The sequence below is a fragment of the Saccostrea cucullata genome, unplaced genomic scaffold (genome assembly GCF_032062105.1).
Source record: "Saccostrea cucullata isolate Sc308-1 unplaced genomic scaffold, CSIRO_AGI_Scuc_v1 ctg4857, whole genome shotgun sequence".
Taxonomy (NCBI): domain Eukaryota; kingdom Metazoa; phylum Mollusca; class Bivalvia; order Ostreida; family Ostreidae; genus Saccostrea; species Saccostrea cuccullata.
Genome location: NW_026930804.1, coordinates 10,722 through 21,836, shown reverse-complemented (window position 1 = coordinate 21,836; position 11,115 = coordinate 10,722). Strand labels below are relative to the sequence as shown.

Sequence of the window (11,115 nt, the reverse complement as noted above, 5' to 3'; positions counted from 1 at the left end):
TATATTCTTCTGATCTTTCCAATGATGTCAAACTCAATAATTTCCGTTAAACGGTTAATCTTTTTTAAACAGTTGCCAGAACTTTTGAAATGCCCCTCGTAAACCGACAATTTTTCCTGGACTTAGCAAATGACTTTGTCAAATGAATATTTTTGTTTAAAAAATAACTTACCGCCGATGTCAACTATCATATATTTATCTCCCTTGGTCAAATTGTGAAAAGCAGTGTTCAGTGTGCCATCAGTGTGCTGAGCATATTGCATCTGACAGGAGAGTGAAACGGCATGAGATTCCAGTATGGTAAAAACGTGATCTTTTTCCAAAGATAGCTGCAATGTTAAGGTAGGGCTAAAGACCAAAATGTTGGCAAGGTAAAGACAAACTTAAAGTTACTCGGCAGAACGTGTGCAAACTCGTCCCGAATATGTCTTATTGCTCGTTCTATCATATAAGAGGCACATCGGCTTATGATGATTTTAGCACTGACATTCCTTCCTTTCGAGTCAGGTATTTGAATGCTTCTATCCATACTCTGTAAAAATTTGATAAGAAAAGAATTAATATGTACGTATAGGTGTCCGACCGAAAAAAAAATATTGGAAAAATGTAACTGGTTAAGGAGATATCGTGAAGGTAAAAGAGAAATTATTTCAACTGAAATTAAATGAGACTTTTACAGATTCTGCGATACACATTGTCATTGTGTACTGTATATTTTTTTTTTTTTTTGGCCTAACAAAATTTTGGGTTTCCCACAGCGAAACATGGACACTACCATTTGTTCTATAATTTTGAAGGGTGTCCATATCTTATCCACGCTTGCTTTTTATTTAGTGCCATTTTTTAAAAAAAACTAAATTATCTGTCAATTATTACTAGTCATATGGGAGGCAAAGGTCATCATTTTTGAGCTCATAGCCCACAGTACCTTTATTTTTTTACCTTTGTGCTTGCTTCATATATCAAAGTCATGAAGTTTTCGAAGTAAAAGACCTCTTCGGCTTCCTTTTGTCCTCGAAGATTTGCGTACTCCTCTCTTGCTTTATGTCCAAATGAATGAATTTGCAGGTCTTTATCTAGCAGAAGAACAGTAGGGATTTTCTCAAGATGGCTGTGTTTGTTACTAGTCAAACTAGGAGTGGTCTTTGTTGAATTCATTTCCGAGAATGCAAAGCTTAAATATGTATTTCCAAGATCAATGGCCACAACAAAAACATCGCTCTCTGACAATGGTATTAAATCAATATCTGTGTTATAAAAAAACATCGTAAATTCAAAATCTACATAAAATCCAAAATGTATTTCAATGTTAATCTGTTCTTAAATGATTTTTTTTTTCAAAGCCATATTATTATTTTATTTTAACATGTATTATTTTAATCTAATATCTTTTTTTTTACAAATTTGCTTATGATTTATGAATACCATTTGTGCTTTGTTTTTCTTCAACATCTCCAAATACAACAGATAAATCATCGGGTTCCAAACTCAAGTCTAAATTTTGCATTAAGGGTTGAAAAAGAAGTATGTCTGTCAGCTTCCCTTTCATGTCGCCTTCTTTAACATCATTTTTAAATTTCAGAAAACTTCCCCTGTTAGGAAACTCTAATTCGATGTTAATGGAACCTCGACTGCATCTACCTTTTATTATGCCAAAATTTGTCTTTATATTGCAAATAATATCAAAAAATTTCTCTAGCACTTCTTCATGTTCAGATGAATCGGTACCGTCTTTCCATTTATCTATCATTCGATCAGTCTTTTTTATAAGCTCTTTAATTTTCGGATAAGTGGTTGGTTCAACATTTTGTGCAAGCTTTTCAAGTCTCGAAAAATACTTCTTGATCTCATTCTGATCTGAAAACTCTCCAATTCCCTCCAAAATCGAACTCAATATTTTACAAAGAATATCCGAAAAACAGGTGCAAAATTCTGTCTTGGTGTTGTCCTTTGAATCTAGATCGACTTTCAAAGACGAGTTGACCGTGTCATCTGAAAGTAAACAAAACAAAAAATATAAATGTTCGGTTTAAAAGTGCATATTTTACATATAAGTAAATTTTGTAACAAGCAAACGTTCAGTTCCGGCTCATAATACCTAAAAACATCTGCTAAACAAAATTGTGAATAATTATTCTCTCAGTCACAAAAATATGAAAGTACGGTTTATGCAGAGTAATTTGAAAAGAAGGATAAAAATATAATGAAAACATAATATTGGGGATATATATATAAAAAATAAATCATGAGGACTACTCCGAGTTCTTAAACGTGTAGAGTCAAATTAGTTTCAATTATCAATTTCTGCATATACTTTGAAAGAAGATACATGCTTTTAACATGCAATGGAATTTGCTTGCTCTTTCCTTTTCCGACTGGGTTGCAGACAATTAAGTGATATTTGGCAGTGTCTGATGGCTTGAGATCTTGAACCATCAGTGTTGGTTTTGACAGATCCTCGGAACTCCCTTTGTACTTCGGTAAAGCAATGTTGATATTTTCCACTTCATTATTAATCACCTTTTGCCATTTTACATACAGTGGGTCGGGAATACTGCATATTTCAGCAAGACATGAGAATTGTTGTACATCATTAACTTTCGTTATGTGAGCAACAGGTAAGCCTGAAATCAAATTTGGCATTCAAACGGGTGATGTAAATTTTCTTGCAATTATTGCATGCAGTAAAAAAAAATACAGTATTTCCTTTTAAATAAATACTCAAATTACCTCCTTCAATATCAAGCTTTATTTCTTTGCTCTCTGTAGTGCCATTAATATTTTTAACTTTTAGTGTGTAGACTCCATAGTCACTAAAATCTATGTTGTTAATCAGTAAAGTAGGTTTCCGTCTATGATCTTTGCTCCCCTGGTACTTTTGAGATTTGATATCTAATTTCATGGATTTTAAAGTTCTAATTTTGAGCCACTGTATCCTTTTTGGCGTTGGATATGATTTCACCTTTCCTTGCAAAGTTATGGACCCTCCAAATGAAACCTTTCTGCAAGTTTCTCCCAAAATTTCACATTTCGGCTTTCCTTTGAAAATAGTGAATCAAAGAATCATGATTTCAACCAAATGTAGAGACAATTTCATATGCACACTTTTATATTTGCTTTATAAGAATCTGAGAAGAATAGCTTATAGCTTTATGGGACATATATGATACAAATAATATTTTCAATACATCGGCAAAAGAATAAATTGCGTATTACTTATATAGTTTGCTCTTTGTGATAGTTATGATAACTTTGAAGGGTTTGATTTTGCTCTCCTGTGGAAAGTGAAATGTAATAAAGCAAAAATCCTCCTCATGTATATTTAACAAAACTATGAAGAATGGAAACTTTCACCAGGTTAAGTTTAAATATTCCCTCCCTCCACTGAAATGGGCACACAGACAGATAGGCCTATAGACATGATAATTTCACTATTAACCTTGTACAGCTGTCTTGCCAGAACGGTGGAGAACTACATCAGATATTTAAATACCTTCTTTAATCCTAAGATATACTTCATTGCTTCTTGCCATCCCCGACTCATTTTTCACCACCAGTTTATAATGTCCAACATCATCTGTGTCCATTTTCTTAATGATGAGTTTTGCATTTGTTCTATTTCCAATGCTTCCACGATATTTTGGGGTAGAAATGTCAAAATTCCTGCCTTCTTTCTGCCAAACAGCTTGTAGTATGTCGTATGGAGACTTAATAGTGCTGCTAATTTTTGCAGTTTTAAGGTATCTCACTGATTCTGGTCCTCGAATTTCAATGACTGGGAGTGCTGAAATATGTTTAAAACATGATCAAACATAAAACGGATATAAGTTATCGCTCTTTATTTTGTTAGTTTATTGCTTACATGTATTAATCACTTTAATTGTTTGTACCTTCTCGTTTTATTTGTTTATCTATTTTCTTACTGTATGTACTGCTACAGTTGTTCCTTGTTTTCTCTGTTAGCTTTTTATCATACTTACTTTTTTTCTCTGATAATGATTTCAATTCCCTTTCTGTATTGTTTTTGATTGATTTAAGACTCTTTTCCAATGTACTTTGGTCTACTTTTGAGAAATGAATGTCATCGATTTGACGTGCTTGAACAATTGTGCCCAATCTTTGAATTGCCTTAAACAAGAATATTTTAAAACAAAATGTAGAAAATTCTTTTTGTTTTCCAAGATTTGTAATTAAAAAATAAAAAGAAAATATTATGATAAACTATAAAATTCATATATATATCACATACAATGTGACCTTAATTTATGCGAAAAACCATGTAAGTTTAAAAAGTGCGTTGAGCTGTAGATTTGAATTTGAAGCTTTCAACAGTCTATGGTGACGTTGATAAAATAAGTTAATGAAACAAGAATATCATCAGTCTCGTTCAAAGTCATCATTTCATAAGTTCTATTGTCGATACAATGACTTTGCCAGCAAATACAATTTAAGATTGAGTCATGACTGACGTTTTTCATACCAATAGTTAGTCCATTATTGATACACTGAATTGACGACGGATTTTTTCGTTATTTCCCAATCAAGACACTGACAAGGAACACATGGCGGGTGTGACCTGTCAGCAGAAGATGCTCACTCCTCTATGGCACCTGATCCCACCTCTGATGTTTCGGAAGTCCGTGTGCTCTGCTCTGATTTCGTATTTTTGTATGGACTTTTTAGCTTGAATATTTTTCGTTATCTCCTTGTATTTCATCCCATGCCACTTGCTTGCTAGGATTAAACATACCAGCTAGTGGTCAAAATAATTTTAGAATATATTTAAGAAAAGCAGTTTCTTCCACTATCACTTAATAATTATCATTTATTTTCTTATATTTATTCTCAATGAATATTTACTCCTTTATGTCATATGAAACAATTAATTGCTGTTAAGTCAGTGAACAACACTTAGCAAATAACACGTGCAGATTTCTTGAGCAGTTAATTTTCCGTCATTGAAACGTGCAATGGCGAACATAACAATAATACAAAGTCTTACCTTCTTAATATTTGTACAGTTATGAATTAGGCAAATGTAAACTTGTTACCGTTAAAAATAATAATAAATGCGTGATTCCTTAAAAACATTGAAGCGAAACATAATGCAAATTTAAGGTATGTCACTCGTGAAATTTGTTAAATCAAGGATTTTTTGAGAAGTATATTTTGGCCTAAATATCTTTTTTGTTACGAACGACAGAGGAAAGGCTGATCGGCAAGTAAACACCCTCCCTGCTATAATTCTACGAGGAAATTGCAAAATTACATTACCATACCTTATTCATACTGTTATACAGTCATATAAAACTAAGGTAATATTCTAAAAGGTTATAATTAATTTTGTTAGACATTAAGTAAGTAAAACAATCTTAATTCTAAGATAGAACATAATCCTAGCTTTAAACAAAGTTACATTGATAAGATCTGTGTATTGGTCAGCCGGAATCTTAGTAAGCAGGCTAAATGAAATGATGGGACCTCCTGGATGGATAAGTACTTTGATTGCAGCTTCCGCGTTTAAAAACCGTAACAGAGACCATTAGACTTTGCAGTTCTTCTAGGATCCCGAAGATGTCAGAGGCACAACTAAGAGCTGACCGAGAATTGGTACACTTTTGGATCATTTGTTAATTTAAACTGGTGATTTTATGGTTAATAATTGGAATAGTTTCATTGGTAAATTTAGGTGAAATCTGGATTATATATGGTGCACTGATACTATTCTTGAAACATAACCCTTATTAAATAGGAATTAACTCGTTAGTACTGGTGATGTTTTTACACCGAGTTACAGGTGATAAGACCGGATTATAGAAAGCTGTTGGTGGCGTTGATTCACCAGAGCTGTTCTTAAGAAGAGTATTGGTAATAATTGTTGGTGGCGTCGATTCACCACAATTTATTTACCAGAGTTATCATACAAAAACTTCACCAGTAGTTTTCTTTAATCATATTAGGGTAATAAATAGTTTAATGGGTGTTTGAATTTATATAGTATTCATTTCCTTGTTTTGTCAACAATCCGACATCATCTTTATATTTTAATAAACTTCATAGTGTCTTAGTATTTTGGATTTCTTTTGTGAATTCTTCAAACTGAGGAGGTTACGTAACATTACGAAGTTGGCTCGTTAAATATCCGAACCCAAACTTTGTTGACGTTTCGAACCGCGTCACAATACGCTTTATTCTCACAAGAATCACACATGATATTCATTCTGAATGCTTTTAAACTCCAATTTCTGGTGTTTGTTTACATCAATATTCTCGTTACGATTCAGTTTCACTCTGCTACTGCATGATCAACAGTTATGACATCACGGGTTTGGTATGTAACCCCAGTGATAATTACAGAGGCCCAGGATCGACAAAATTCCGTTTACACTATACCTCTGCATATTTTGATTCATTTTTACGACTTCAAATCAATCTTAGATATCGATTTTAAAAAATTATTATCTCTAAACCTCACGTCATAAAGCTTACTATGACGTCATATCGTATAGGCAAGTAGAATATTTGGTTGTAACCTTAAACTACCTGCGGTTAAATATTTTGAATAATATTTATCATTGAACAAGTCTTGCAAATTAATGCGCTTTAATTATTGTGTGACCTTTTTGCACTAAAAAGTAACATATTTGTGGTATCAAAAAACTACATAGGCAAGAAAACATTTTTTTAAATCAAGCTTTTTACGACTTAAGTGCTGATCAGTCACAAGTATTGAGTACTTTAAAATAAATAAAGAAAAGGTTGGGGTCAGTAATGTTAATTTGGAAATATTGGTCAAAATATGTGATTTTCAGGCGAAAAATGGTGTAAATTTTATCTTGACTTTTTCGACATATCTTCATTTTTTGGCAAAGTTTGTTGAAGGAAGGTGTCAAAAGTGTTCTAAAAATATAAATTAAGACCTATATTAAATATTCCTAGCAATATCATAATGGAAAATATTCTTCGATTAAAAGTATATGAGGCTAAAATATAAATTAAGACCTATCTTATATATTCCTAGCAATATCATAATGGAAAATATTTTTCGATTAAAAGTATATGAGAAGTTCCAAGATATTAAATTTAATGAATGTGCAGATTTGCCGAATTATTTGCTAAATATCCTTCCACCACAAGAAATAGTCTTTCATAAATTTTGCTTCTTTGTAGCTTTCTGAGCAATTTTTTCATTGAATGATAAAACATTAACATTAATGAAATTAAATATGTTATAAAAATTGAATTTTAATAAATCGTTTTGAAGTAAGAGGCTCTGCGGGAACTTTTCTGAAAAGCTGATGAGTGACATGCCTTAAACTTGATCTGTAGCTTATATACCAAAAACCACCTCAAATATGCAAACATTTAGAATAAAAGTAGTAGAAAACCTTTAAAAATTAATGAAACAGAACAAAATTCATATTTAACAATATGTAACTCATCAATATACACTTTTAAAATCCGTAACTCATCAATATACACTTATAAAAACAAGTTCATCATCTGCAAATGCAGGAAACCAATACACAGCTAGATAGACAGGCAGATACAGATGAAACATATAATTCCCTGCGATTTTACCGGTAGGAAACTAATAAAATGTTTTCTTTGGTTGTTAGTATGGGAGTAAACATTGCAGCTATTGCAAAAAAAACTTTTTTACTACATTATCTGCAAAATTTATTACCATACTAACAACAAAGAACAAAAATTGTTATTTAAATTTTATTGGGAGTACATGTACCTGGTATGTTCAGTGTAATGGTTACCTGAGAAAGATCCCTCCATTTCTCCTCAAAAAGAGATGATGGTATTGAGTGTGTATCCTTTTGTTGTATCATAAATTCGTAGTGTATCCGAATTCTTTCTACATCATCTGACGGCAGGATGTCGTCAAGGTCAGGGATATTACCCCATCCTTTAGAGGGTCTCTGAATATCAGGGATGCTCTTTAGTATTATATACAGCACAGAAATATCCATGGTTTCCGAACTTTGCATAACTAAAATATATATCATTTAAATAAAACAACATAAAACAGAATACTCTTACTAATGCATATAGCATAAGAAACTTAATCAATTTTCAATTTCCACAGAACAATTATATAAATATGCGTATGTCAAAAGTACCTTATGCCTTTTTTTCTTTTACTCTAATTAAGTATAAAAATTAAATTACTTTTGATTTGCTCCATTTGGGATTTCGTGCATAGAAAACTGAGGTCTTCGTGCTTTTCTTGTACGTAGTTGATTAGAGAAAAACGTGTTTTCTTCTCAATAAAGTGCTTTATAGAATCCCCACCCAGTCGAATAAGATGAAAATATCTTATTTTTCTCGTTGAATCATCTGAAAATGCAAGTCAAGTCGTTAATGCAATAATTAAAGACGCAGTTTAGTGACTTGAAAAGCGTAGAAATGTATAATTCCATATTTACCTAGATTTCTGTGTTTCAATGTAACAAAACAAAAGTTCTATACAGGCCACTTTAAGATTTTTTGCTTATATACATTTCAGTAAGATAACCTTGAATACCCGTAGTTTCTTTGAAAGTGAGTTAAATGCAAAGTACCGCAGTTTAACGATAATTGTAACGATTGTTCAATGATAATTGATTTATTTGAATTTACATTATAATGATTTCTCGAGATATGTGAATTATATTTTAAATAAAATACAATAAGCACATATGTGAAATCCAAGCTCTTCATTTAACATAATTATAACAGGAAATAAGACTCGAAATAAGCATTACAGACGATTTACCCTAAACTTCAAATATACATTTTTTCTAAGTCATTTTAATATATGTTCTGATCTTGAATTAAAATATACCAACCTTCATAAAATTTCACTTCACAGTGTTTACTTTCCACTTGCCCGACTGCGTTTGTCACCCTTAGACAGTAGGTCCCTTCATCCTCGTAGTCTAGCCTATTTATTTTCAGAACTGCTCCCGTTTGAGGGTCAGATGTACTTTGAGCAAATTTTTCAGAATTTAATTTTATTTCTTCCCATCTTCCCCCAAAGAATTTACACCAAGAAGCTTCTTTTGCTGGGGGAGTAGAGATCACGTGACACTCCATTTTGAAAGGATATCCCAGTTCAATGTTGGAAATAGGTCGCACAAAAACAGAGGGAAGAGCTGGAATATTATAATAGTGTATTTTTAGATCTAGAGATTAGAGATTAAAACTGAAGACGTGTATGGTTTCCCATCCCCATTATATAAAGTAAGTCTTTATTTAGTTTCGATTAAACAATATGTTTAAGGATTCGTGCCTCTTCTAGAGGTGATATTGATCTTAACTTTCTATAAAAGACAGTATTTTAAAGTAAACTGTAAATGCTTTGATGATTTTGGCACAAATTAAAAATATTGTCATAGATCATTTAATTAACCAAATTTATATATTTCATTTACCTCCTTCCACTTTTAAAAGGAATTGGTTGCTTTGCTTTTCTCCTTTTTTATTACATATGTAATATAGTCCATTGTCCTCAAAAGTTACTGCATTCATGATAAGGACTGATTTCTCCCCTCCAGTATTACTTTCACTGTACTTTGTCAATCGTAAATCTAGCTTTTTTGGAACTCTTTTAGATTCCTTTATTTTCCACCAGTCAACCTCCGGTGTCCTCAATCCATCTGCTTCAATGGTTATTCTGTCACCGTAAATAGGGTCATGTGCGCGAGACTTCAGTACTATGGGGTAATCTGAAAAAAAACATGTATTTCTATTTTAATTTGTGAGTTAACCCTAATCCCACTGTTAAGAAAGAACCGGTAAAAAATATTTATGTCCATAAACATATATGCATGATATGATTTTCAATTGATAATTACAAAAACAACTTTATCATTTTAAATTTTTGTTGTAAAGTTTACACGCATTTCTGTATTTTGGAAGTGTAATTTATGCTATATAACATGTTTTACGTCATAAAATACAGTCTCCATGGGTACCAAATGCGCTCTATTGTAAGCAACTCTATTTTTGTATTCATATATATTATATATTTAAAACATTTTTGTGACGTCATCTTTTGTTAAACCTGGTTCAATAAATTTGTTATTGTCCTGCACCCCGTCCAATAAGTTACCTGTAGGTGTCCAATAAGATTCAACTTATTGGACAGGTACAGGTAACGTTAAAATGAGAACAAAGGGCGAGGCAAATAAGTAAGCACCACGTAAAAGGCAATGACAAATCAAACAATTTAATATGAACAATGTAGGAAATTAGTAGCGTTAAATGTTAATATTTCACAAAAAATCCTTTTGAAAATGGCACAAATAATCCAGTGAATTGAATGTCTCAGATTCATTATTGTAAACGCATCCGTGGCTCCGATTATAAATTTCCTAAATTCACCGTTCATTGCTATATAATAGATTCATTTCACAATGATTGATCCACGGAACATATATAGAATCCAATGGACACAAAAGATGAATGAGAAGCATGTGTTTTCTTACATACAACCTTGGGCTTTTTGTTTATTGAAATATCCATTTTTCCGCATTTAGCAAAAAATTTAGATCACGAAATTCCAACGAAATCTGTAATTTCGTCCGGTGATTTATGACCATTTGTCCAACTAGTCCTGCGTCGTTTAATAGAGTATCTGTCGTTTTAAGGAGTGGCTGGTGTAAAATCCTTCCGAGTTCGAAGCCTGCTCACAAAAGAGAATTGCATTTTTAAAAAATACATCAGGAATAATCTCCCAATTTCATAGAAAATGCTTTAATGTTTGAGTAAAATCCTTCAAATCCTATTGCTTTACAAAAATTACCTTTTAACGGGAACTGTTTCTTGCAGATTCCGAAACATAAGAATATATTATCCGGATTTCACAGTAAAAACCTGAACTTAGGCATCTTGGTGTAATCAATAAATGGCATCGTCAAAACACCCGATTCTGAAGGTCTTTTTTCAAAATTAAAATGTACGTCTTCATCCATTGCATTGTAAAATGAATAAATTGTAAAGAATTTAGTAGAACTAACTTTTACGCATACGTAGTATATATAAAAAATGTCGCAATGCGGATAAATAAGACTAAACAAAGTTAATTTTCATATTCATCGATATAAAACACCTTTCGATGAT

At 32.0% G+C, this 11,115-nt stretch overlaps 1 protein-coding gene across 1 annotated transcript; it reads right to left on the bottom strand.

Annotated features, from left to right (window-relative positions):
- Positions 1–337: 337 nt before the first annotated feature.
- On the bottom strand, positions 338–1,936 carry LOC134230162 (heat shock 70 kDa protein 12B-like). The gene is made up of 3 exons (XM_062711938.1): positions 1,426–1,936; positions 943–1,247; positions 338–532 (listed from the first exon to the last, which is right to left on the bottom strand). The coding sequence occupies exons 1-3, from the start codon at positions 1,748–1,750 to the stop codon at positions 338–340; spliced, it is 825 nt and encodes a 274-aa protein (XP_062567922.1). The 5' UTR covers positions 1,751–1,936.
- Between the last annotated feature and the right edge of the window lie 9,179 nt (positions 1,937–11,115).

What these genes read in the sequence shown, in the direction of transcription:
- LOC134230162 (XM_062711938.1), bottom strand. Translation starts at nt 1,750, where the DNA reads ATGATAGATAAATGGAAAGACGGTACCGATTCATCTGAACATGAAGAA. An exon ending in AGAAAAACAAAGCACAAATG is followed by an intron (nt 1,248 to 1,425) that starts GTATTCATAAAT and finishes TTTATAACACAG; the next exon opens with ATATTGATTTAATACCATTG. An exon ending in TATATGAAGCAAGCACAAAG is followed by an intron (nt 533 to 942) that starts GTAAAAAAATAA and finishes AAATTTTTACAG; the next exon opens with AGTATGGATAGAAGCATTCA.